The sequence below is a fragment of the Labrus bergylta genome, chromosome 22 (assembly GCF_963930695.1).
Source record: "Labrus bergylta chromosome 22, fLabBer1.1, whole genome shotgun sequence".
Classification (NCBI taxonomy): domain Eukaryota; kingdom Metazoa; phylum Chordata; class Actinopteri; order Labriformes; family Labridae; genus Labrus; species Labrus bergylta.
The window spans coordinates 15,076,723-15,104,692 of NC_089216.1; the positions used below are offsets into that span (position 1 = coordinate 15,076,723).

The following is a 27,970-nucleotide window of genomic DNA, read 5'->3' on the forward strand; positions in this document are numbered from 1 at the left end:
CGTTTATGTTTTTATGAATTAAGAAAAATGTTTTAGGTTTTAGAGACAGATACGATTACTACATCAGTTGTCAGGAATCGGGATAGATGGATGTGACTCAGGTGACATGTGAGTTTAGGTTCTCTCTGTTTCTGACTCTCATCCTCTATCCTCGTCCTCAGAGCTCTGGAGGAAGACGAGCGCCTGGAGCGAGGTCTGGAGCAGCGCCGGAGGAAGTACGCCAAACAGCAGAAAGAGAAGTGTGTGATGCAGTGATTTTATTAAAACTCCAGCATGCAAACTTTGAGCTTTTATAAAAGGAAGTGGGACTGAATTAAGGACAGGACATTAGTCTCCTCTCACCTTCTACCTGATGGAAGGAGAGGAAACGACCAGCCAGCAGGAAGTGGACGTTTTGTAAACAGTCCAAACTTGACAGGAAGTTCAGCTCCGAAGAAATGTTTCCCAACTTCTCCTCAGAGCCTGAGAGAGAGAGAGCTGTTTGTATCTTTTAACGGTTTGCTTTGCAGTGTGTGTGTGTTTTTATTTGTGACTTTAGTTACAAAGTGTGAATGTTCAGAGTGTTTGTGAACGTGTGTACGACTGACACGAGCCAAGCTGCCAAAAGAGAAAAGGAAATGAGGTTTGACCAGCTCAGCCTCCACCTGCTAAAAACCAAAATGTGGTGCCAGAAGACTCAGACGTACAAGGATCATGTTTCTCCTGATGACTGTTACTCATCTCAAGAGGGGGAGAAGTCCGTGAACTGATCGAACCTCTTGAAGCAACGTTTTTGATTCATCATAAAACAATCAATTGTCTATTTCTCTGCCTCCATGGGATTTGGTTACAAAGAAATTTTGTTATTTTTAAACCTGGGCCACATTTTAAAGATTTAGAGAACTCAAAATGTCCACAGTAGATTCTCTCATCTGTCTGCAGCAGGTAAACAGGCTGTAATGTCTGTTTACCTGCTGCAGACGTTACAGTCTGTCTACCTGCTGCAGACGTTGAGATCTTACCTGGTTTAGAAAGTTACCAGATAGACCCTTTGTTACGGATCCAGTGAAGGAGAGGTTGTGGTTTTGGAAATAAAATAAAACATATTAATGTCAGCCGTGGAGGAAAATAAATATTTGAGCATGCAGTTTCTCACCTGAGACGCCTTACTTTTAAAATGAGTTTTCCTGCTCACGTTTTGTAACGTGAAGTTTCCCTTCTGTTCGCCCTTTTGTAGTTTGATTAAGTTTTCAACGAAGCCACAAATGGGTTCATTTGGACGTGATGGGAAGAACAGATTGTTGTGTTTGAGGTGTTAAAATGTTTACGTCATATTTTATCTTCTCCGAGGAGATGACAGGACGAAGATGCAAATGGGAAATAAAGCCAAGGAAAGAAGCCATGCAGCAAGACTTTTTTAACTAACTTATAGCATTTATTTAAGGTTTGACTTTAAGTTTTCTTATTTATTCAAAATAAATACAGATATGAGGGCGAGATCAGTTACATCAGAACATTTTCTTTACACTCAGACGCCTTCAGTCATATGATCGCAGGCTTAAAGGAGCAGTATGTAACTCTGACACCTAGTGTTTAAAATGGGTACTGCAGTCCAAATTCTTGAAGAGAGCTGATAACTGCTCTCATATCTGGGAAATCGAGGGGCGTCCAAAATGGCCGTGTGGGGGTGCCTTAAAACCCTTCTACCTTCTCTGGTCCAAACAAATCCAGATCATTCAGGACCAGAATCTGAAGTTAGAAGGAGGACATACTGACTGCTGCATTGTTGTCAGAGAAGCCAGCACTTCAACATAGCATGTTTCCTTAATGTCTGATCATACAGTAAGGTACTTTTATCATTTCAGTCTCTATACATCTCACTGATTTGATCTTTATTGTGCTCATGCAAATATTTTTTTTCTGAACTGAGAAACTAAGATTTGCACGTTTCTTTATGATGAAGGTTCATTCTCTGTTCTCCTTATCTCAACATCATCGGACGCTTCTGTTGTTGTGTTTGCACTTCAGTGCGGGATGTTCTGTCCCATTTCTGGACCTGAGAGGTTTTCATTTAATTTCATGTGACGTGTGGAAGTTTCTCATGTTGCTGTAAGCGTCTGTGAACGAGCTAACATGACAGATGTTCCTCTTGGTTTTTGTGTCACCTTCACATTGTTACATATTTGTAAAGTTTGGAAATGACTAAAGATTTGAACTCCTTTACCTCTGTCTCTCTGTTTTATTGAATCATATTGAACTTTGAATTTGTCTGTAATGTGAAGCCTTCTAGCTGCAGACGTCATGTCAGACTGAACAAACTTTCAGAAAAATTAAATATTTTTTGATTTTGTTAATAGTAGCTATCATTTACATTTAGTAGTTGCACATTGCAACTTTATTGCAAATTTATTAGCTGTAACAGTAAGTAAATGTTTAACTCAAAATTATGCCAGGTGAGTATATTAACGTCGATACCAACGTTTACCTGATGTTCTTCATTCTGCTGCTGAAGCACTAAGGAGCACTGTAATACCTGGTAATCAACCATTAACCACTCAAAGACAACCTTACTTCTAGAGTCCATGTTTGTTGTTTTTTTAGGACCACAGATCTTGAATTTATACATGTCATCATCACGACTGCACAACTGGGAAGTACGATAGGATAGGAGGAGCACTTGAAGGCAGCATAAATTTGGCTTGTCTTGCCCTAAATATAGGGTAGAAACAATTAACATAACTTCTGCTAGTATTCTATGAAGTGTTTCTACTGTTATTCATGATTATATTTTAAAATTACAAACTTTTTAAAGTTTCCAATATTTATATATTTAGAATAATACTACTTTGGGGCGCTGGATAGCCTAGAGGTTATGTCGTGCACCCCATGTACAGAGGCCGAAATCCTCATTGCAGTGGTCATGGGTTTGAATCAGACCTCGGCCATTTTGGTGCATTCCATTTGATCTCTGAAGTCAGAAATTCCATCCATGTTTCTTGTTGCCAACTCGCAACTGGAACGCGGTTATCTCGGGTGTGACGTCATTCCCAGCTCCGACATACGAGTTCTGAGGTAAATGGAAAGCACCGATTGGTTGCATGTCCTCCCCAGCGCTTTCCTCGCAACATTTGTACTTAATGATGATGGTCTCCATATTATTGATGATGATGATGGTAATAACGATGGTTTTTGTTTGATAACGACAACTTATAAGATGGTTTCTATACTGATTAGAGCTCTCAAGAACTGCCCTCAATGTTGTGCTTTGCCTCTGGTCACTTCCTGTCAGCACCTGTGTGTCCAATCGGACTCAAAGCTGATCGTTTGCTCTTACTGACATTGTTCCCTTTTTTCTAGATCCTTGCTTGTGTTGTACTTACTCTCTGATGTACGCCGCTTTGGATAAAAGAGTCTGCTAACTGAATTGTAGAATTGTAGAATTTCCTGTCTCTCTTCAGCTGTCCTGTATGGTCAACAGGCCCAAACAATAACTATTGAAATAATAATTTCAATATAATAATAATTAATAATAATAATTTTGGAAATAAACTGTGACCTCTGCTTGGAGGGCCCCCCCTGTGAATTCTTGCCCAGGGCCCCAAAGACTCCAGAATCGCCCCTGTGTTGGAGTCTTTTCTGTACAGTTTTGGTAATAAACAAATTACAAATGAGTTTGGTGAACTAACTTGTGAGCACAAGATATTATTATTTTCTAACTTTTTGGGACTTCAATGGCGCCATATAAATAAATAAAAAGTGAGTTGTTTTAATATTTAAATGTTTTATTATCCCAGACTTGAAACAGTCTGTGTGTGACGCCATAGCTGCGCGACGCTTCTGTTTGACATGAGAGCGGAGAGAAGCCTGCAGTGATCCGGCTGCTTCAGACCACATCATCACTTCAGAATCATCCCGACGACTTCTCACACACCTTGTTTCCTTTAAGACTTCACTTCGTGCTCGAGCGTCTCTGTGTGAACCGGAACACCTGAACGAGCTCTCGGGGAGGTGACACCGGAATGCTCCACACCTGACTTCATTCAATGAGCTTCAGTTAGCATCCAGACACATTAAACCCGCCCAGCTTTCTACCTGAAACACCTGGATTCATTCATACACATCTAACTGCTAAAGGTAAGCACAGGTGTGTGACACCTGGCTGTGAGAGTTTGTTTTGTTGTTGCTAACATGCTACATAGCAAGCTAACGACAACACAGCTAACACAGCTAGCCGCAGCTAACACGGAGATAACGCATTTATTCATCTTTCTGACACCTTCAGGTGATTCTCAACGGTGACGCAGCAGGTTTTAATCGTTAAAGTAATCCACGGTGTACGTTTTGTACTCGTGAATTGTATTTATTTAAAAGTGCTCAAACCGAAACGCCGATGCTGCTAATGCTAACGCGCTAACGGTAGCATCGGGCAGCGGAATGAATTGTTTTCACCTCAAAGACTCTCCGCTGTACATGACACCGTACAATCTCATTATTCACTATTTTAAATGCTTATTGTCTTATTGGCACTATTATTCTCATAGCTATGTAATTGCTAGCAGGGAATCCACCAGGCTAGTTAGCGTACAAGCTAATGCAACACATCCGCTGTGCAGCCAGGTGCACATGGTAACAGAGATGATAAACCAGCAGGTATCTCTGTCTGTGAAGGACACACACCTTTCATTAAGACCACCATAGCTTTGAGTTTCCTAAATGATTAAACTATCTGCGCATGAGCCTGCTGGCAACACCAGAAGTTTTAATCAGCAACACCATGTTTTTATCAGTGAACAGAAATATAATAAAACCCCTTTATTGTCTTTACACAACTGTACAAACTAGAAATAAGAAATGCTGCACCTTAAAGTGCACAAACATATATCTATATGTAGTCTCTCATACTCATACTTAATGTCTGGGTATGCACAGCACATCATGGTGTAAACAGTTACAGGATGAAAGTAAAAACAAAATAAAAAAAGAACATTTTGTTCTTAATTGAACAGATACATTGGCAACGTCTCTGCAGCGTCTGTCCGTTTGTAAGAGCGTTAAATCAACTTTAGTGTCTTTATAAGAAGCTGAAAGAACTGGACTAACCATTAGTGTTTGCTGACCTCCACTTGAAACTGAATGGACCACCACAGCTCTCTCTCTCTCGCTCTCTTCTCTCTTCTCTCTCCTCTGTCTCTCTCTCCTCTCTCTCTCTTTTTCAGGCAACATTTGGTTTAAAATATGACTGAAGATCTGGAGTAAATAAAAATCTTCAGTAGAGACGTTCGGAGCTGTTAGGACTCTGTGTCATGTCCTGCTTCTATACTTTAAGATTTCCAAAAAAAAAAAAAATTCTAATAAAGGTGTGAAGGAGAGAAATGAGTCCATAAACCAACATTTGTTTCTAATGTTTTTGTACAATTTAGTCAGAGTGCTGGATTTAAGGTTTTATTCTAAGTAAACAAAGTACATGAAGTATGAACCGTGCAAAGTAGAGATGTGCAGATTTTGAATGGTGCAGATAATTCCCATAAATGACCTCTCCTGTGACTTTGAATCACACGCTCTCTGTCGTCTGTGCTTGTTGTCTGCAGGTGACGAGCTGGCGCAGGTAGTGGGTTGCTCGTGGATAATGCGAGACAGTGGCGGTAGCCTGACCCAGAACCGCTGGCAGGGAGACCTGGGTCTGACCGCTGTGGGGCAGGACGACACCGGAGGAGGTGGGTCTTTAACCCGTGGGTCAGAAGTAGTAGGAGCAGCAGCATAGTTGAAGTCAGATTCCTTGAATGTGTGAGCTTACCAGGGCAATAGAGCTGATTCTGACCTGTTGGCTGTTTGGCCGGTAAAACCCTGTGATTGTTGTAGCGCTGAACGGTGTAGCTTTCAGACTTAATCAAGTGAGAACCAATTTAGTAGATAAGTCAGATAACAGAAAAACAGGTTCCTGTGAACAATTTGTTTACAGGATCTGCTCAGTGATGTCAAAGTCACAACTTAATATTCCATCCCTGCTCCTGTCTGTGCTCAGGTGGGATTCCTGGAGACCACCTCATAGTCCCGGTGTCGGGTCACAGCGTGCCCACCCCCATGCACCTGAGGCTGGGGCAGAAGGAGAAGGTGTGGACAGGAGAGTTTCTAGATGAAGATGAGGAGGATGAGGAGGATGGGATGGGACGGATCGAGGCGATAGGAGACGAGGATGAAGAAAACAACCTGGATGGAGAGGAGGAGTTCGATGGTAAGGGTTGGGACAACAACGAGGAGGATGAAGATGAGGAGGAGGAGGAGGATGAAGAGGAGGGGGACGAGGACGGAGACCAGGAGGAGCTGGAGTGGGACGTCCCAGACTTCTCTTCCCAGTCCGACCCGCCTTCACACCCGCATTACGAACCACTGCAGCAGGCAGAGGAAGGCAGGGACGTCCTGGTGGAGGAGTCAGTCTCCCGGGCGGAGGCGGGGGACCACCTACGGTTCCACCTGAGCAGGAACCGGAACCTGGGGAGGCTCAAACTCTGGCAGCGCCTGCGGACCCACGGGGGTCTGAAAGTCCGGCTCACACAGCACTGGAAGAGCTGGCGTCAGCGGGCACAGTGGGTCTGCTCCAAGGGGCAGCGGTGGGGCCGGAGGGGGCAGAGGTATGGCCTGTACGGCAAGCAGAGGAGGACAAAAAGGTATCGACAATCACAGTACACCGACGGAGAGGAGGACAGCAACGACGAGAGGTTCACAAAGTCGGACAGAGGTACGTACCTGCATGTTTTTGACTTCAGTTTGTGCATCTTTGTGACCATCACAACGTCCATGTTCTAGAATTCAGTCAACAATTTTGACTAAGTAAGAGAATCCACATCCAGAAAGTGAAATATTGTGTCATTTCTTTCTTTCTGCGTCAGATAAAGAGTTAAACGGCTGCTCTGCAGACAAGCAGGAGGACAGAGGGCGGCGGGAGGTGGAGGTGAAACCTCTGGAGCTGGCCCTTACTGAGGAACACATGAGCTGTGTGACCGGTAGGACTGCGACTAATCAACTTTTTTTTACACTACTCTAATGACAGATTATTTATTGTTTGAAGGATGATCCTTTAATGGGTTTATTTGATCACCCCATGCTTGATGTTTCTGCAACAGAAGCAGAGAATACTTTCCTGACAACTCAGGAAACCTTGAAACATTTAAAAATCAGTTTTTGTGAAGATGAACAGAAATCTGGTTCAAAGCGACGGCCATTTTTAAGGATAAGTCACATTGTGCACACTCCCCAAGCTGCATGCAGAAGTTACAACATGGTAGCCCATGGTGAAAGCAGAAACTGTAAAACTCTCTAAAGCAAACAGATTGGAGTACATCGATATGTCAGGCAGGCACAGCGCGGATCTTCTGAAGCCGAGGGAGGACGCAGCAGCCTTATTGTTTCTGCTCTGATCTTTAATTAGCAGAGATTACTGAGCATCGTGAATGGTCGTTGCTAGGTCTCTCTTTCAGGAATGTTTTCACATCATGACTTTAGATGACCTCAGGCGACTCTTTTTGCCAAAGCTTGTTCTCCAGGTGAACCCAAGCAGAGACCAGGTGCAGCCTTCTCACAGAATCAGCAACCCACCAATGCACTTTATGTAGATTCATGTGTCTCCAGCCCCTTTCACACATGCAATTCAATCTCTGTAAAATTGTCTGGGTGAGCTGCATTGGTGGACCAGCAAACAAATCATCCCACTCTATTCCTGCATCCCCCACTAAAACATTCTGACATTAGGGTGAGCTGATGTGTATGTGCAGCCGTTACAGCGCAGGCCTCTGTTTCATTGTACGCCATCTTCGATATGTTGTAGACGTTACTTTGAGACTTCTGCTGTGACTTTTTGACTTCCTTTCTTGCCTCCTGAGACCCCTCTAACCCCTCGTAGCTGACACAGACAATTTTGTAGAAATAGCCAGGTGTGCGTTTGTGAAAATGGGGTCTGTTAGCTTTGTTTTGGTGAATGGTTTCAGCAGCCATACTATCTTTAAGAGCAGCGTCTGAGGCTCTCGTCTTTGTGTAACACGGTTTAGGTTATTTCTTAAACGTCAGTTGTCTGCATCAGCTGCAGCTTGGGGTTCTTTTGGTCACATGACTTTGCTAGAAGGTTAATTAGAATGCAGTAATGTAAAAGGAAAGAGTGGATCTCGCTGAATGGAGACCAAAGTACGGATTCATTGGATTGTCTTGTGTTTTTTGGGTCTGCAGGTATTCTTGAAGAGTCTCTCCAGCAGTACGGCAGTTTGATCCCCATCCATGTGGAAGACATCGCGGAGAAACTTCAGGACATCTTCAGCGAGAGCTTCTCTCAGCCGCACAGGTAGGACACACACTTCTGTCTCTTCTTGTTTCTGTGCTCTGATTGTGCTTCAAGGTACTTTTCCTTAAGGATATAAGGTACGACCTTATCTCCAAGTTAGGTACACACTGTGTGAAAAAAACACTTTGATATCAGTGTACTGCCCTGGCATTCAGCGCTGACATGCTTTAAGTTAAAAGGACATTGATAAAAAGATCTGGAGGCTGAACAGAAGTTTTTTGGATTTGTTTATAACTGACTGATGTGTGTGTGTGTGTGTGTGTGTGACAGGAAAACGGTGGTGCAGCACCTAATACAGTCCTTCCAGCGCTCGTCGGGCTCAGCTCTGGCTAAAACGTTCCGAGTGAACTACAAGCGTCACGTCCTGACCATGGACGACCTTGGGACGCTGTACGGACAGAACTGGCTCAACGACCAGGTACACAGAACCGTTGAGACACTGTTTACATCGCTCAGTGAGTTTGCAAACGCAGCATCAGGACTCAGGCGACAACTCACCTTAATAAAATGCAGTCAATCAAAGTCTGCATGAATAAGATCTTTGAAGAGGCACACAGCAAATCAGCACCAGACAAAGCGTCACGTCCGTCACAGAAAGTGAATCAGCTGCATCACTGAGCTGTGCACACGGAGGTCTGCGTGCTGCAAGTTACTAACAGGCAACGCTCTTTGTGTCTCTGTGTCAGATTACACACGCTGTGCATTGCAAAGATGGTAAAAGAAAAGGTCTCACTCGTGTCATAAATTCAAACACTTACTGACTCTCTCTCTTGTGCTCAGATCAGTCCCCTGGCACTCTGCTTTTAATAAAATGACTATTTGGACACAGGATTTTCATGACACACCTCTTGTTCCTGTTTTAAGACTTCTGTTGTTCTTGTTTTTTTCAGATCATGAACATGTACGGTGACCTGGTCATGGACTCTGTGCCAGAAAAGGTGAGGAAGGAAGGAAAAAAAGAAGTCTTTATAGCTGTTTTCACATGTGCACTGTGGATGATATCTAGATATTTACAGGAGGAGTTCTCTGGAGATTCTCCCGAACTAGCTGTTCACATATGCTCCTCACAGCGGGGGACTTTCCCTGTCAGAGGGGAGGGGGGGAGACTATCCCTGTCAGAGGGGAGGGGGGGACTATCCATGTCAGAGGGGAGGGGGCGCGGGGGATTTCCCGACGTAAGACGTGACGTAAATAAACAACGCGGAAGTAGCAGCCATAACAGTGTCCGCTACACAACGTTATAATGAGAATATTTGCCTTTATATCAATGCTATGTGTAGTCCAATGGAATGAAAACATCCACAAAAGAGAGGAGAACAGCATTGATGAACAGAAAACTTAATGCAGACGTTAAATAACGTGCATGGAGATCGTAGTGGTCGCGGTCACTGTATATAAACGTCACTCGGGTCCCATTGGCTTGAATTGAAAACTGGCCGAATAAAACGGAGTATATTCGGCTTCGTTCAGACATCAGCTCACTCGGATATTCTGTGGATAAAATAGGGGTCTGGCCGGATAAAGTCCGTGCGAAAAATGCGGCTGTTTGCATTCAAATATAGCTTAAAGACCCTCCGGGAAGCCAAATCTCCGGAGTTTTTCAGGAGATTTCCCTATGTGTGAAAAGGGTTTCTGAAAGTCCCTCCAGGATGTTGTGATTGTTTTGACCTAAAAAAACAACTAAAACTCTGAATGAAGCGTTAAAAAACTAGCCCTGTTCAGAGGTCCGCTTCAAGCTGGGATATTTACGCCCTGTGACGTTTTGCCTTTAATTTTAACTGAAGACGGTACAGAGGCGTTATAGAGGAGAGACGGGATCAGCTGAGCCAGCCGGGGAGAACAGCGCTGTGTGTGTGGAGCCCCCGCTGTGCTTCCTCAAGGCTGAAATGCTATGTGACCTCACACACTGAGAAGCCATTATTACACCACAGAATCAATATGAATGTACAAAGACGTGATGAGGGCGGAGCTTAGTAACGGTGCTTTATGGGAAAAAACTGTCTGAGAAGGATTATGTCACGTCTGATGATTTAATGTTAGCCTTTTTAATCAGTGAACTGACATCGCTATCCCGCCATCTTATTCGAAGCAAACACACTCACGCACACACACCAGCCACAGTCGAGGCGGGTCTTGTGCGATGGAAAAGTGCCTTTGCACTCTGACAAAAAAAAGAATCCCACTTCTCTGCAAAACATCGGGACACTGACGGGTCATTTAGGTTCAAATAAATGTGAGGTGTTCATGTGGCGTGCTTCATCTTTTCAACGGATAACCAGGACGTGAGTGTGATGTTGGACTCGTCGACGAGCGAGGGTTGTTTGGTTCCAGGTGTGTGCTGTCAGAGCACTGCAGGTGTAAGTGGTGAACGTCTTGTTTATCATCATTTCTTCTTCCTCTCTTCTCTCGTCCATAGGTTCACTTTTTCAACAGCTTCTTTTATGATAAGCTACGGACAAAAGGCTACGAAGGAGTCAAACGGTGGACGAAAAACGTACGTACACCTCTGAACCTTTTTGAAGCATTTGATGTTCTTATTTATGTAGTCGGATAAAAGAAAACCAGCACACATGATTTCACCTGAAGGTCCCCGCAGACAGTTTGAGTCTGCTGGTATATCAGACTGCAGTTTGAACCCTGAAGGTCACCTGAACTGTGATGTCACATATCTCCTCTGCCCTCCCTCAGGTGGACATCTTCCAGAAGGATCTGTTATTGATCCCGATCCACCTGGAAGTCCACTGGTCTCTGGTCAGCGTGGACATTCCTCGACGCGCCATCACGTACTTCGACTCTCAGCGGACGCTCAACAGACGCTGCCCGAAGGTACGACTGGACTCCTGGCTTCACCAGTCCAATATGTCTTATAGTTTTATACAGGGTGTTGTTAACGGGACATCTGAAGCCAAAGTGACTGAACATAGTCTTTAAATATTTACACCATGTGTCTTCATCTTCTCCTCTCTCAAACGACCCGGGTTGTTAAATTAATTTAGACTAACACGTCATAATTAGGATGAAATAATCCTCTTTTAGGGCGTTCTCACACCAGACAATCTGTACTCTACCTGAGCAACGTGGACAGCCTTCATTATGGAGGCATCCAGAGTGTTCTGTCTGTATCTGACTAACATGATTCAGAATAAGACACGCAGTCAGTAAAGTAGCCGTCATGGTCTCTGTGTTGTTCTCTGATGTGCGGACACGGACTCGACCGCACGTCCCTTTTATTTTTTTAAAATCTTTTATTTTCTAACCCGCCTGCCTTGTAAACTAAGCATGCTTCATGACCATGTATATTTATTCTTCACCTCTGCTGTCGTTTTAACTCTTGTTTTTCAGCACATTTTTAAATATCTGCAAGCAGAAGCCATCAAAAAAGACCAACAAGACTTCCTTACGGGATGGAAAGGATTCTTCAAAATGGTGAGGAGATTTGTTTTGACTCAGATTAAAATCTAAAAAACAGAATAAGACAAATAGTGCTTTAGGCCTCGTGTCCACCTGGCAGTAATGTTCAGGCTGTGCGCTCGGGAGCTTTTTCATGAAGTGTTTGTTCGCTGAGTATAAAAGTGCTGCACGTCCGTCCTGTCTCCATGACAACAGTCTGTTGACAACGGCCGCTGTATGACCGGCACTGCTCCGTTACTTTTTACTGCATGTTTGATATTTGAGATCGTTTATTTCCCGATTAGACAGGGAAGCGAAGAGGATGTTAGTACAAGACACGAACTGTAGGAGACAAAAATACGGGGAATATCAAACACTTGGAAAAGAGCGCCAGTGACGTCAACACAGCCTTTCTGAAAAGTTTTTCAACTTGAGCGCTTGGAAGAAAGGTGCTGCGCTTTCCCTCCAAAAACCCAATTTTTGCTGTAAATGCTGTCTTCGCATTGAAAACAGTTGAAAAAAGACACTGCTGCTCAGGGAAAAAAAAAAACAGGTGGACACGGGGCCTAAGTCAAACACACATTGCTGCATGTTGCTCATGTTTTGTGGTTGTATGTTGCAGAACGTTGGTCGTCAAAACAACGACAGCGACTGTGGAGCGTTTGTGCTACAGGTGAGTTCCACATGTTCCTTTTCTCTGTGCTGTGAAAAGTCTCAGTGTGACTCCTAACCACACAAACATCCCCCTCCTGGAGCAGGTTGTAACCGTTCTCCATTTTTTAAAAAGCATCTCCAACATTGATCCTAGTTTGAGCACGTTTCTGCTCGTGGAGCTTATTAGAAACATGCAGAGGCTTTTTAGGTCGGGTACAATCACTTCTATCTGAACCACTTCTCTTGCCCGCTTCCATCACTGCAACACCTGTTGACCTGATAACTGCTCTCATATCTGACAAACAGAGGGGCGTCCAAAACGGACGTGTGGGGGTGCCTTAAAACAGCCGACCTTCTTTGGTCCAAACAAATCCAGAGCATTCAGGAGCAGAATCTAAAGTTAGAAGGAGGACATACTGACTGCTGCATTGTTGTCAGAGAAGCCAGCACTTCAACATAACATGTTTCCTTAATATCTGATCATATAGTAAGCTCACTTTATCATTTCACTCACAACACATCTTACTGGTTGGACCTTTAAGACTTTCTCCTCTCTAGCTCCGTTATTTTGTCCAAACATGGTCCCTTCTGGCCCCAAAACAAAAAACACGGCAGCAGCCGAAATGACAAACTCAAGGCTCCAAAGTGGTCCTTCAAACCCCAAGGTCTGGATCAGTGATGCTCCGTCCTCTGTGCTGCAGTGTGCGTGTAAATGAAATGTGTTGCTAACTTGTCGATCTCTCTCCTCAGTACTGTAAGTGTCTGGCACTCGGGCAGCCCTTCAGCTTCGGCCAGCAGGATATGCCTCGTCTGAGGAGGAACATGTACAAAGAACTGTGTCACTGCAAGCTCACCCTGTGACCCCCCTCCCCCCCCCCCCCTCCTGATCTTACCTACCCCCGCCCGCCATCTCCACCTGCTCCCACCTGATCCCGACATCACGGAGAGACTTTGAAATAACAAGAAGAGGACACACGGGGGAGCTAAAGAGTGACTGGAGAACTTTTCAAAAACTGTATTTTTCTCTGCCGACATCCAGAGATTCTTCTTCTTCTTCTCTTGTAGGTGACTTTGTTTTGTCTCTCTTTGCTTCCCTCTCTGCACCCTTTGAGAACTGTTTAGTTTCCAAGTCACGGTTATTCCTTTGTGGTTGACAGAGGCCAAGACTAGCTTCCTTTTTTACATTTTGTCCAGGATGTGCTGAACCTCCATCCCATCGAGTCCGGCCATGTGTTTCTCTCTGAATGAAGGTCGTCTGAAGAGTCCAGATGAAGTGTTGGACCTAAGTTAGTCTTTTCACCTGAGCTGCCGGCGGTTGATTTGAACGGCTCTGTGTCAGCTTGTGGTTAAATAGTTCCGCTGCTCGATGATGATCCATCCGGCCCGCACAGCGTGCGGTGCTCCGCTCCGCAAGTCGAATCTAAAGGTGTGTTCAGACGCAAAGTGATCAAATATTCCACAATGTTTTCAGATTCTTATGATCTAAACCAACTCCTTTCAAAAACTGAAGATGAGAGGCACGTCTCCGTCTGCTCTCTTTTCTCACACGCTGTGATAGAAAACATCTTCTGCTGAACTCTTTGATTCATTAGAAAAGCAGCAAACAAATCTTAAAATGTCTTTATTAGAGCGCTGGGTAAACTGAAAAGACACACGAAGCATTCTTTGTTTTGACGTTTCAAACTTTAAACAAACTTCAGATCTCATTTTAAAACCGGCAAGCATTTTCAAAACTGCACAAACGCGTTGGCAACGTTTCTATGTGGCGTCTGTGCTGCTTAGACCGCGTGGAGGACTTCTACTTCCGCTGCCGTGGGCGATTATGTTTTAGAATTTATCTTGAATTGAATCGACGTTTAGAAAATCCAGTATTGTGACAGTTGAACACGTCTTTCGTGTTTTCAATCTGACAACTTTTAACGTCATGTGAAGCGCCATCTAATAATAAAGACGTTATTTTCAGAGATTAGTCGATGATGTCTGTTAACATCCCGAGGTTTAAAAGCAAACCTCGTTCAAAAAGACGTGCCTCTAAGAGTTACACGCAGCAGGTGATTCATGAAGGAGGGCTCGGACATGCAACGCTCGCTCAGAGGAAGCATGAGAAATGTTCAAACCAAACTCCATTCAGGAAACGAGCATTTTAAACGTGTTTATCTCATGTTGCAAACGGAGCGGACAAATCCTGAATTCAGACTTTTCACAAATCCTCCTCCTGATGTCGTTATCTCGGCGTCCCTTAGAGCAGGTTGTTGTCCTTAAATCGGTTTATTTTGGCTTCATAGTGAAGGAATGGCACAGGACACAAAGGAGGAGATGAATCAGCTATGTGTTCACAGAAATATCCAGCAGGAAGAAAACGTGGATGTGTTTGAATAAATATAAAAAATGATCCTGTAGTCAAACTTTTGCTCCACTTTCTGTCTGAACACCCCGCCCCCCTATCCTCAAGCTTTACATATTGACAATGCTATCCGTGTAATGAGCACGGTGTGCGACACCACCTGTCCAGTGTTCCATATTTGTTAGTCACACGATGTCTGGATGGAATAAGTGAGGATGAAAGTGGAACTTAAAGGAAGCAGTCGTGTTTCACGCTTTTTTCCAAGCGATATCTGATTCAGCAAAGAATCCCTGAATTACACGACGTACTGCCCCGCCCCCAACCGGCCCTCCTCCATTGCTCCTCGTCGTCAAACAGACTGAACACCTTCAAACGAGAGAGACCGGATCTGCATCGACGCCCCCAACAGGAGCAGAAAGACTCGTCGGGTATCTTGACATTGCATTTATCTTTTTCTGTGTTTATCTCCGTCAGTAAACGTGTTGATATGCTTCTTGCTTTAAACAAACGGTGTTAAAAAAAAAAAAAAAAAAAAGGAGGACTTTGTGTTATTTTGGGGGAGAAGAGCAGAAAGACAGTCCTCTGGTTCGTGTTTTTTTTTTTTTTTTTTGGAAGAGCCATGTCAGCGAGGACCACGACAGACGGACGGACCGAGCGATCGCGTACGTCCACGGCGGTGTTCCAGGACCCTCCTCTTCTTTTTATAACAGAAGACAGAACTTGTTGATAGCTGTGTGTTTGTTTTTTTCCTTTGTTTTTTCTTCAAACAGGAGTTGATGCAACAGAGTTGACAGTTTTATATATCTTCTACGATGCGTTATGGTTGCTCAAAATAAAAATACACAGCAAACTGTTGACTGTGCTTTTCATCAGAAGTCCTGCCTGGGCGTGAGCCGCTGAGTCCACATGATTACTGCGTTCTCTAAAGATGGGAATAATATTTCTGTTTCATCAAAGAATAACTTTCTTTGTGATGTTAACTCTTATCCTTCATCAAATCAAAACTGATGAGTCATCAAAACATTCACCCCCCCGTACAGTGTGTGTCGATCGAGACATGAGCTAATCAGACCTATTTGGTTTTTTGAACCAGGCTGTAAACATGTTAAACTCTGCTGTACAAACAGGCTTTTTAGAATGTGTGTGTGTAAGTGACTTCCTGTGCTTCCGCAGCCAGCCTCTAGTGGACACTCAAGAAACTTAAGTATTTTATACTTCAACATCAGCTTAATTTTTCAAAATCAGAGGTTGCTGCTTGATGTAAACGTGTTATCAGCCTAAAATCACGACTTTATCTTTAAAGTTTGACTTTATTTTTAACATTTGGACTTCATTATTGAAATGTCAGGTTATTCTCTTCTACAACTTAATGCCAGCAATATGACGACTTTATTTTACGTTAAAATTCTGTGGGGGAAAAGTATTCTTTCATTGAAACCTTTATTTACTCTCTAAAAAAACATTTAAGTTTCCCTCATTTCAGTTCAGCATGTCGTCCAGATTACAAGAAGATATCGTTTATTAAAGCCTCATGGGGAAATTACTTCTGCCCTGTGTTAGGGAGACATGCCACACACACAGGCTAAAATACACACACATGCACAAACAGGATGACAGAGTGAGGGGGCACAGTGAGCGAGCGCTCCTCAGCTGGTGGGGGTTCAGTGCCTCGCTCAAGGGCACCTCTCCAGCTACTTGGACCAGTGACCCTCTGGTTCCCAACTTAAGTCCCCACAGACTGAGCTACTGCCACCTCGCATTACAAGAAGAAAAACAACAAACACTTATAATCAATTACAATTAAGTTAAATTAAAACACTTTTGGAAACAAAGTGGCTTCAAATCAAAATCCTAAACTCTGCTAGAGCAGGAAGAACTCTGAACTTCAGACTTTTCTGAGGGCGTTCAACGAGTTTGGAGCATCATAAGAAAATTTACAGAGTTTGGTGAAAGCTTTGAGGGACTTTAAGAACGAGCCAATGAGAAGAACGGGTCATGTAGGTTCCCCATTTCCACTCCAACAGGTGATGTAAGGTGGAAGTTTTCCGATAAGAGCCTTGAAAATATATAAAAACCAAGGCTTTTTGTGCCACGGTGAGGAACACCAAATCTATCTCCAGTTATAAATCTGAGAGCGGAGTGATCGACAGCGTCCAGAGGCTTTAGAGTCGAAGCTGCAGCGTTTTAATAGTAAATGGACTTGAGCTTGTTTAGTTGTTTTCTAAACTTCTGAATACTCAGAGCACTTTTGCACCGCAGGTCAACCCTGATCCAGACTGGTCCGAATCAGGTTTGTGTCTAAACTGAGATGATCACCCCAGCCTGTGCAAAGTGGACAAACCAATAAAAATATATGGGACCTAACCCCCTAAACCCCGCATTCATGTGGTGTCGAAAATGCACATGAACGCCTTCTCAAGTCAGAGCAACAACTCTGTGGAGAATTGGTGACTTGCTGTTATATTCTTCATCAAAAAGATATTTTGTTAATGTTAAGACACTTTTAATTCACGTATTGCACATCAACTTTTAGCTCAGATATAACTTTTAACTATTTTAGGACTATCCTAGGAGCACCTGAAAGCAGCCGAAAACATGAGTATCTCCCCATGTTTCATCTCTAACCAAAACAAAACTGTTAAACTAAACAGTTTGGGAATGTTTGATACTTTAATTGGTATAAATTAAACTTTTGATTGGATTTTGAGGATCAGGTATCTCATTTATTCAGAAAAATAGAGCAGATTTTATTTCTTCCTGTGAATGCAACATACTTCCCAATCTTTAAAAATAAGGGAAATAAATTTGGGGACCCCTGGAACCTCCTCAAGGAAAGCCTGAGGCTCCCCAGACCCCACTTTGAATCCCCTGGTTTATTTAGCTCAGACTGTATGTGGGACATGTTGCATAAAATACTTCAACATGCTTCACTCATGAAGCTTCTGATGACTACAGTGTGACTCAATCGCAGTTTCATTGTGTGCAGGAGACATCACAGGCTGCTGGAGGTGTCACTGCTGTAATTTTCCATGTTTTGATTCTGAGAATATCCGACGTGAACTATGGTTGAAATGGAAACATGAGAACAATTATTTGGTCTTTTGTCCGCCTGGAATGATGGCTGAACTGAGGATGCGACTTCGGAAAATGTTCACCGGCTTATCCCGGACGAAAGGAGCTTCGTTTCCTCTCATGCAGTTTCGTAATAAAACGTTAACCCCGCTTTCTTGGCATGCTAACGGTAGCACAATCGCCCACTCCTGTTGGCGCTAAAACCCGCCTTCTTTTGTGTGGCGTTCAAGACGACCAATCACAATCGTCCATGGGCGGGACTACAGCTAAATGACGGCGGTGTGTTGCAATGAGAAAGCCTCTTTGTGTGTTGTCAACGTATAAAAGACATTTCTGCCGCAGTTTCTTTCTTTGGAATAATGTCGGCTGAATATGAAAATAGGTGAGGAAATATTTTCATGATTTTAAACGTATTCTGCGTTTATAGAGCTGAGTTTTTGTATCGATGTTAACATATTTGAGGTAATATGTGACTGTTGAAGATAAAGACTTTGAGGGAGGCAAGCTAACGGAACGTTTCTTGAGTAACCACCGGGCCTGCCGACAGCTAGCTTTAAGCTAACATTAGCCATTATCTTCTCGTACATGAAAAACAAATAAAAAACAAACATACATCCTAATTGATGCCGCGTGCTTAAGATCAGCGGGGATGTAACGATCGTTCCCAAACGTGACAGAATAATTAAGATGTCGACCGGTGTTGTATCGTATATTGCTACCTATCGAGATGTGCTAGCATGCGGCTCTGTGCCGTACGTAAAGCTTTATTTGATTTTACGATAATATATACATGAAGTGAGTAGTGGATTATAGTAATTACTCGATCTGATCGCATTATTATTTAACAGATACAGACAGCTGCTGCTGTATGTTAACATTTTCGATAGGGTAGCAGATCACGACAGAACACCGGCGTTTTCAGTAGCACGTGAACGCGCGTGCTGAAGGCCTTCCTCATCCCCCTATTTTATTAATAAATTCCGCACATCAGAAATCTCGATTTATTAGCTAATTTTTGGTTGGAAATGTTAAATGATTGGTTTTCACACGGTGCAGACAAACTCTCGGATGTTTTGTTGAAGATTTTCGTGAATTCGTTCTTTTTGATGTGTCGCGCACATGGTCGCGTGAGGGGCTCGGACAATGCCGGTAGAGTAGGCCGTCCGGGCCTGCGCTCCGAGAAGCTTTCCCCACGCTGTTTCCGCCGTGTTCACGGTTATATCTACCTCCCCAGACAAAGGCCAGGCCCATGACCATGATCTGAACGTTTAAAAGGTTTCGCTGACTCGACAAGTACAATAAAAGGTCACATAATGCGTAGCGGGGCCCGTTAGCTTCGCCTGTAAGCCTCGCCTGTTAGCTTCGCCTTTTCTTGACTGAAATAAAGTCTTGTACTCCTTATTTCTGCCCCAAATGTCGATGTTGGGCGGTAAAGGCGTCACATTAAGCTGTTAGGCTGTATTAATTTGGTTAAATTGGCCGTAGCCGCCGTTCTCGTGGACTCTCGTCGATTTCAGCTCAGATGAAGAATCGACCATCTTGAATAAATGTGGTAAAAATGGCGGACTCCTGAAAAGGCGTTTGCACCCCAGCAGACGTATAAAATGGCTAAAGTGATTTCCAGTCAATCATAGCGCTCAGGATACGAACTGTAGTCAATGTTTTGTAAATAACCACGAAAATGTATTGATAATGGTTAAGTTTAATGTTGGAAATTCGTTAAAAGGTCGTGTCAATAAAGTGTTAAAGATGTGTAAGACTTGCATGTTTTTGTGTTTGGTCGGCTCTGAGTCTCCTGCACAATAATGCTTTATGTGAAATAGTTTTTGAAGTAACAGGAATAAAATCATTGACTTAATTGTCTTGTCATCCACAGAGACAATGGCCCCGAGGGCATGGAGCCAGATGGCATCATCGAGGTGAGTTCCACTGTTATCATCAGGGTCGTAAAACATCACATTCGCGACCTTTTAACATCTGAAAATTGGATTTATCGTAGTATAAAATGTGTTGAAGTAACCCAGACGATCAGGAAGCTGATGTACAAAGTCAAAAGAATCCTGTCACTAATTTCCGTTTTAATTGTCTGAATTTGTTTCCTTTCAGAGTAACTGGAACGAGATCGTTGACAGTTTTGATGAGATGAGCCTGCGCGAGACCCTTCTCAGGGGAATTTATGCCTATGGTTTTGAGAAGCCCTCCGCCATCCAGCAGAGAGCCATTATCCCTTGTATCAAGGGTGAGTACCATGTTCTTTAAACGAATAGACATTTTCAGTATTTCATATGCAAAGAACAGTTATGTGAGGTATGTAATTTATAAACTGCTGTTGTTTTCTTCTTCAAATGTCTTATTGAGATTTTGCACTTACAAATACTAATTCCTCTAAACACATAAAACGTCAGTGTGACTGAGAGGGGGGGAAAAGAGCGGTGACTTTTAAGCGTAGAGTAAGAGAATTCTAAGCATGTTACAAATGTCCATTATTTGAGACTTGTGCACTCCAGGGTTCCCTCTCCTCCCAGCTGGTGTGTTGGTGAAGGACTGAATGTTCCTTGGTAGAGAAGCTGTCTGCCCTCCACTGTGTCCAGGTCCCAAGTCCTGGAATCACAACTAATTGGCAGATTACACTAAATCTTTTAAAACAATAGTCACATTTCATTAATAATTAACATTTATGGAGGAGACTTTTGTTTAGTGGTGCCTCATCCCCACTCTCCAAATGTGTGTAAAAAATCTAATGAAAAGGTCAGGTGCCCAGAACCACCACATTCTGTAGGTTGACCACATTTTAAGAAGACTTACTTTATTGATCCACGCAAGGGGAAATTCTGTTTTTACAGTCTGTTAATTATGCAACACACAGGCTGAAATATACACGTGCACAAACAGGATCCTGTGGACATGCAATAATGGAAAGATGTCATTTTGTTTTGCATCATCCCATACGTGACACACATCGCACTACTTTGATTGACCATCACTCTGTCCACCATCCGCTTGACCCCGCCCCACCCGCCCCCCTTTTTAATTTTCTAAGTCCAGTTTTTTTTAAATGTCCCATTCTGTGTGCGTCTGCGTTGGTTGCTGCGCAGCTCCTGTCCTGCATGCAATTACAAAACTATACCGCATCAGACTGTCATCCAGCCGCTTCCTGTTGTTATGTCGAGGCTCCCCGGGGGCTCATGGTAGAAAGCTTTGCTGAGCAGCCCTGCATAGACTGATGGTGGGCTTTTTATCTTGTGCAATTATTGATGCTTTCTATCAAATTCTCCTTACCAGTCTCGATTGTGGCAAATAAACTATGTTAACGGCGTTCACCGCTGTCAGTGAGGGTAGCAGGAGAAGATGGCGATAGATGCTAAACGCTGATTCAATGTTTGGTCATAAAGAACTGAAGAGCTTGTAAATGGCCATAATAAAATGATCCGTAATGGCTCTCGCCTTTCCTTAAGAATCAGATAAATGGTCTGCAGTGTGGGACAACAGTCAAATATTAATCTGATAATAGTGTTTGAATTGAACAAGCAAATCTAAACCACTTAAACTAAACTGAAAGCTGATTTAGGATCAAAGTAGGAAGATAACCTGCAGCCAGCTCATTATCATCACTACGTTATAATACACATCCGTCTACATTACAGGAAGCAACATTTTAATGTGGATCTACTTTATAATTTGTAAAATCTAACAAAGTTTAAGTAAAGCAGAGTTGCTAACCAAAGTCATTTAATCCATGGACAAAAATTACAGCACTTGATGTTGTCAATCAAGTGTCAGAAATAGATTTTAGTTTTATTACATTTATGTCAAATTAAACAGAGCCATGCTGGAAACAGTTCTTTACACATTGTACTCTTTTAGAGTGATGATATAAATCTTGAATCTGTGAATGCATCCTAGAATCTTAAATTTTTAATTCAGGTGCAAGTATTCACTTACTTTCTACAACTGATAATAAATGACTGTTAGTGTAAGACTAGCAGACAATGGTGACATCAAGTAAAATCCTCCTGGGTATATCGCCATAATGATGCTGAACTACAAAGCAGTTTAGACTAAACGATGGTTCAGTTTGGGATTAACAGTAAAATGGTGCTTACAGCTAGTTTCATTTTCACGTTTGTGCCGTCCTGCAGGTTACGATGTGATCGCTCAGGCCCAGTCCGGTACTGGGAAGACTGCCACCTTTGCCATCTCCATCCTCCAGCAGGTCGATGTGGAGCTGAAAGACACCCAGGCTCTGGTCCTGGCTCCCACCAGGGAGCTGGCTCAGCAGGTACACCTCCTCTCAAACACTTTTTACCAATGATTAATCGCACCTGTTACATCATTCGACTTGCAGCTTTGAAACTTAGTTATGAAAGTCTATGGGGCAGAAACTGACGAGCAGCTGAACGACATCAGTGTTTATGTTTTTGGGAGGCTGAAGGGAACAAATCTGATCATATTGAATCCCTCACACAGCATTGAAAGGTCTACTGATTGTTTTAATAACTATAATTAACTTAAAGCCAGCTGCTATGATCTATAACAGTCAAAGCTGTCACATGACCACAAGACAAATCAAAGGTTCTTCTTCTGCATTTATGGAGAAACCTGGAGATGCTCCTCATACCCACCTTTCCTGTTCACTTATTATCCAAACGTTTACACTAAAGGATCAGAAGAACGTGCTGTTAATGATGAAACTCATGCGTGTCAACTGACTCTGTGAACACCGGCTGTGTTGACACTCTGGTCGGCGTTCTGTTGGCTGGAGTTGTCGGCACAGCAGGGGTCCAGAGACGTGATCATAACTCGTTCTGAATACAGCACAAATCACACTTCTGATGATCTCACTGACTGTTACAGTTAATGCAAGTCCACTAGGGTGCGCTGCTGATTAGAAAAATTCTGTCCACATGGCACTGAGCTCCCAGTGCTCGCCTTCATGTCTCAATCACGATTTGTCTTGCCCTGTGGTTAACACAGCCATGTGTAATCATGCGCTCTGGGTGACTCCCCAGGTGATAAATGTATACAGCCAGATTTGTAATGTGATCTGAATCCATGACGACACCTGTTAAGCTCAAGAGCCTGAAGATGAACAAAAAAATAATAATCTAGCTTTGGGCAAACCCATGCCACAACCTGAGGCACGGTTTAAAACATTGCTGGGCAGCATATCACTGCATCAACCTCTAAACTTTTGACCGTTTGAACTCTTGAGAAACAGGTTTACCTGTGCAGAAGACAGGAAGTTAAGAACACAGTCAGGTGTTTATTCTTTACTGGGGTTGAGTGAAAACAGGTTTTACATCTGGGAGGTAAAATGTTTTGGTACGGTGATACAGGCTGTAATGGCATCACATCATATAAACACTCAAGTTATTTTGCCAAATATGATATTCTTTGTATTTCTGGCTCCTATGGACTGGTAAGTGTACCAACATCCTCCTCAATCTGTCTGATCAGAGCTGCGATGGCAATGCCGTCATTAATCTCAACATCCAGATGATGTAAACGGAGCAGTTACTGTCACACAGCAGCCGTTATCATAGAAAAAAAACAGTTGTTCAGCCATCAGTTTTATACCTACAAAATTGGCAGATGTGCAGAGGCCCCCCTAAGTCTTGATCTTCTCTGTTTTTGAACGCTCTGAGATCATCGTAAAGCCTTTTTTAGATGTTATCCTTGTTGGGGTTCAAGGAGTATCAACTTGTGTATTTCTGCAGATCCAGAAGGTGGTGCTGGCCCTGGGCGACTACATGGGAGCCATTTGCTACGCCTGCATCGGAGGGACCAATATCCGCAGCGAGTCCCAAAAGCTAATGGCCGAGCCTCCTCACATCGTGGTGGGAACCCCCGGCCGCGTGTTCGACATGTTGAACCGTGGACACATCTGTAAGTTATTGTAAAAGTAAACCATCATAGTAGCCCTCGAGTGTAGTTCACCACCAGAGAGAACGTGCTGTTAATGATGAAACTCATGCGTGTCAACTGACTCTGTGAACGCCGGCTGTGTTGGCGCTCTTGTCGGCGTTCTGTTGGCTCGAGTTGTCGGCACAGCGGGGGTCCAGAGACGTGATCATAACTTGTTCTGAATACAGCAGCCATCAAGGTTTTGAAATGGAGACTTAGAACTAGCAGTGACGATGAAGTCAGACTTGCAGAAAATGCAAGTAATGAATAAATGTTTTGTTTTCTGCCATGACACAGTGACTTGGTGCACATCAATTATCCTGAGCTCTTCAGATAGTTTCTACTGCGACATCACACCTGAACTATTTAAAGCTTTCCATCATTCGTAACCATTTCACGTTTCTCTTGCAGCCTCGAAGTACATCAAGATGTTTGTGCTGGATGAGGCCGACGAGATGCTCAGTCGAGGGTTCAAGGAGCAGATCTACGACATCTTCAGGAAACTGGTCAGCTCCGCACAGGTAAGACGTGCACACCTGTACTCTGCTTCTTGGTCTTTTTTTTTTTTTTTTTTAAACCATGTTCCTCCATTATAGAAAAGCAGCTTCTGATTTTGTGGTTTGATATCTGTAAGAGCGAGCTTTGCTTCAGGACCTACAAATAAAACACTGAAGGATTAAAATATCAAATGTCAAGAACTACATGTCAAGGTTTTAACAGCCCTTAACCTGTCTGTTCCTACAGGTGGTCCTCCTGTCGGCCACCATGCCAGCTGACGTGTTGGAGGTCACAAAGAAGTTCATGCGTGAACCGGTGAGGATCCTTGTGAAGAAGGAGGAGCTGACCCTGGAGGGTATTCGTCAGTTCTACATCAACGTGGAGAAAGAGGTAACGGAGTTCCGCCCTGTCCCGTCTGTGTTTGAAGCACATGGACGTCATTAGATTATTTGTGATTTTGAGACAGAGTGCGGTCCAGGGTTCCCTCTCCTCCCAGCTGGTGTGTTGGTGAAGGACTGAATGTTCCTTGGTAGAGAAGCTGTCTGCCCTCCACTGTGTCTGGGTCCCATGTCCTGGAAGCACAACTAATTGGCAGATTACACTAAATCTTTTTATACAATAGTGACATTTTGGAGGGGACTTAATGATGAATGGGCTGAATTTTGTAACATAACATCTGTTTAAAATAACTTGCTGTTCAGTCCCTGGATTCAAAAGTGACCCCTCTATGACCTGACTAAACTCATTGAGATCCAACTACACGCACTTGTACATCTGAAGTGATTCAGAGTGACGCCTCTTTGTGACTGATTATTTACAGTTAAACAAAGACTCACAGGAAACTGACTAACATGCACTCAAGACCATGTCATAAGTTTAATTTGCAGATGTGGTTTTGACCTGAAAACAAGGTCACCTCTTGATTTACCTTGTATGACTAAACAAATGCTACACAGAAAGGGATGTTGTTGCTAGATGTTATCGGCGACAGCCGAATGTGGCATGTCACATGTCTGACCTGTTTCCTTTGTTTCTTAGGAGTGGAAGCTGGACACGCTGTGTGACTTGTACGAGACACTGACCATCACACAGGCCGTCATCTTCATCAACACGAGAAGGAAAGTGGACTGGCTCACCGAGAAGATGCACGCCAGAGACTTCACCGTCTCTGCTCTGGTAAGAAACTCTTAAGACCATGAGCCCTCTTGCTGTCATCGCTGTGATGTAGGACGATCCTCATGAAGTGAACGGACACAGAGACCTACCTGGAGCCTCTGTATGACGTGTTTATTTTCTGTGTGTAAAGTTTGACTCTTGTGTTTCAGCACGGTGACATGGACCAGAAAGAGAGAGACTTGATCATGAGGGAGTTCCGTTCCGGCTCCAGTCGAGTCCTCATCACCACTGACCTGCTGGTACGATCACGAGCTCTATTTTTATTCCGTTTGTTAGACAATAAGGTCATCATCAGTCCAGGGTTCCCTCTCCTCCCAGCTGGTGTGTTGGTGAAGGACTGAATGTTCCTTGGTAGAGAAGCTGTCTGCCCTCCACTGTGTCCAGGTCCCACATCCTGGAATAACAACTAATTGGCAGATTACACTAAATCTTATCACATTTTTAATAATGATGGGACTTCTTAAATTGGAGTTTTGTAAAGCAAAGTGTGAAAACTTCATGAATGCTCTATATTTAGACTGTATGGAGCCCCTGAAGGGTCATGGATGGAGAGATAACAGTAAAGGATCACAAGACCCTGGAGTTTTGTGACTCTAACCTACTTTAAGACCGGCTCACTGTTTTAAAGTGTAAAAGTAACTTACTTTGAGGGGGAATTTAGCTGCTGGAAAAATTTAGTTTGGACCTTCTGACAAGATTTTACTTTCTTTTTTTTTTTTTTGGGCAAGAAAATCAGGATTTTTTTCAAGGTTTCTTTGCATGTTTAATAGTTTTGTTTGTTAATTTTGAGCGAGGTGTTTTCGGATCTGACTTATGATTTGTTTATTGTGATATTGCTTGACCTTCTAAGTTTCTCAGGATCACTTGTTTTACTCCCGTGTCCATTCAGTTTTTTTATTTATTTTTTTTAAAATGCAGCCTGACTGTTTGCTCTGACTCACTGACAGACTGATCTTTGGCTCCACATGTTGCTATTCTGTACGATCGATGTGTGAAACTAATCGCCATTACGTTCCTCTTCAGGCCAGAGGTATTGATGTCCAGCAGGTGTCCCTGGTCATCAACTATGACCTGCCGACCAACAGAGAAAACTACATCCACAGGTAAGTTTCAATATGTGTGAAACAGAAGTGACTTTGCGTTCTTGAGCAGTTAAATCACATCAGTTATCTGGACAACTCGCGGGCTGTCTGTGCTTCAAAACCTTCAGTGTAGGCTCAGAGCTCAAGTAGCGTACTGTAGCTAGTAGGAGCGCAAACTCCACAGAGCAAAAACAGACGGAACTAAAAGAGCTGCACAGAAACTGCAAGTTGTGGACTTTGTTGAAAAGCAGGAAGACAATTTAATCCGTTTCTTTTTGGGGAAACCCCCAAAACAGACTGTCTTGTACCAGTGAGACTTGTATTCTGGATTTTATGGTATAGGTTTTTACTAGCTGTTAAAGACAGTAGTCTTTAAATAAAATGGACTGATTTAAATGTATAAACCAGCAGCTGAGAAAACTACTTGGAGTACCAAGAAAAATGTACAGTTCAAGAAAATGTGATGATGCACCACAGACTAACTAATGGCACTGGCGGCACATCAGGAGGTCCTTTTTGAATATAAGATTAAATCTTTGTTTTTGTCAGTGGAGTCTGGTGTCTCTGCAGAGCTCGACAAGAGTAGAACTAAACTCTCAGGAGTTTTCTGACCCGAACACTAGAGCCTCCAGACAACATGCTGGATGAAACTGATCGTTTCTCTCCTCTCAGGATTGGTCGAGGTGGCCGTTTCGGCAGAAAGGGAGTTGCCATCAACATGGTGACAGAGGACGACAAGCGAACCCTGAGGGACATCGAGACCTTCTACAACACCACGGTGGAGGAGATGCCCATGAATGTGGCTGACCTCATCTAGAAGAACCCTCACACGCCCTCTGTCCTCCCCACCCCGCTTATTTTAGAAGTCAAACCTTGTTTCTTATAAGATCTGATTCCAAGAACTTCTTTTGCTAAATTCAGCCTCGACTTTTACCCCCTCCATCATAAAGGAAAGGGAGAACGCAGCCACCTCTCCTTCCTTTCCTTTCAAATAGATTCAGCCATGTTGGAAGGATGAATTACTGACCTGCTTTGTGTGCTTTCTTTCCTTAGTCCAATCCAAGACTCACCCTGCGGCTCTCCTCTCAAATTCCAATTTGAACATTTCCACCCGCGGACTTTTAGCAGAAAGTTTGTAACAAGAATGCAAAACGACCGCATTTCCAAAAAGCACATTTAAAAAACAAAAAAAAAACAAGGTTCATGATCAATTAAAGGATTTTAGCTGAACATCAAATAACAAACTCTGCTCGGTTGTGTTAACGTTGTGCATGTTTTCAGAGAAACTCCTGTGAAATGTGGCTGTGATTTGTAGCTGCTGGATGAGAGGTTTAGACTGCAGCTCAGTTTGGACTGGAAAATTAATCCAACAAGAAGCGCTGCATTTGACCTGATCAGTATTTAAACAACCTTCAGTGTACTTTAAAAAAACAAACAGCCTTGAAAATTATGACTATGTTGCAAAGAGCAGTTTTTGGGGGCGAGAGTACACAGGGCATACTCAATAAAAAGACCTGTATAGTAAAAATCCATCATCAATGA

The 27,970-nt window shown here is 43.2% G+C and overlaps 3 protein-coding genes and 2 non-coding genes across 14 annotated transcripts in view; all 5 read left to right on the top strand.

Annotated features, from left to right (window-relative positions):
* ehbp1l1a (EH domain binding protein 1-like 1a) overlaps positions 1-2,202 on the top strand; it is a 35,514-nt gene extending 33,312 nt beyond the window's left edge. For all 10 annotated transcript variants that reach the window (XM_065950246.1, XM_065950245.1, XM_065950253.1 and 7 more), the window contains one exon: positions 162-2,202. In XM_065950246.1, the coding sequence (XP_065806318.1) occupies positions 162-255 (94 nt within the window). In that variant the 3' untranslated portion in view covers positions 256-2,202. The remainder of the gene's footprint in view (positions 1-161) is intronic.
* Positions 2,203-3,796: 1,594 nt separating this feature from the next.
* senp3b (SUMO specific peptidase 3b) lies at positions 3,797-15,571 on the top strand. The gene is made up of 12 exons (XM_020649288.3): positions 3,797-4,113; positions 5,568-5,693; positions 6,002-6,715; positions 6,867-6,980; positions 8,197-8,308; positions 8,579-8,726; positions 9,199-9,246; positions 10,725-10,802; positions 10,997-11,134; positions 11,651-11,734; positions 12,321-12,371; positions 13,103-15,571. The coding sequence occupies exons 2-12, from the start codon at positions 5,606-5,608 to the stop codon at positions 13,211-13,213; spliced, it is 1,686 nt and encodes a 561-aa protein (XP_020504944.2). The 5' UTR covers positions 3,797-4,113; positions 5,568-5,605; the 3' UTR covers positions 13,214-15,571.
* A 2,465-nt stretch (positions 15,572-18,036) lies between these two features.
* On the top strand, positions 18,037-27,960 carry eif4a1a (eukaryotic translation initiation factor 4A1A). The gene is made up of 11 exons (XM_020649274.3): positions 18,037-18,150; positions 19,645-19,687; positions 19,875-20,007; positions 21,908-22,047; positions 23,486-23,654; positions 24,084-24,193; positions 24,417-24,560; positions 25,209-25,346; positions 25,496-25,585; positions 26,370-26,449; positions 27,101-27,960. The coding sequence occupies exons 1-11, from the start codon at positions 18,128-18,130 to the stop codon at positions 27,243-27,245; spliced, it is 1,215 nt and encodes a 404-aa protein (XP_020504930.1). The 5' UTR covers positions 18,037-18,127; the 3' UTR covers positions 27,246-27,960.
* On the top strand, positions 22,446-22,582 carry LOC114921063 (small nucleolar RNA SNORD10). The gene has a single exon (XR_003809371.1). It is a non-coding gene; the product is annotated as a small nucleolar RNA SNORD10 (small nucleolar RNA).
* Positions 23,723-23,859, top strand: LOC114921064 (small nucleolar RNA SNORD10). Its single transcript, XR_003809372.1, has one exon. It is a non-coding gene; the product is annotated as a small nucleolar RNA SNORD10 (small nucleolar RNA).
* Positions 27,961-27,970: the final 10 nt, after the last annotated feature.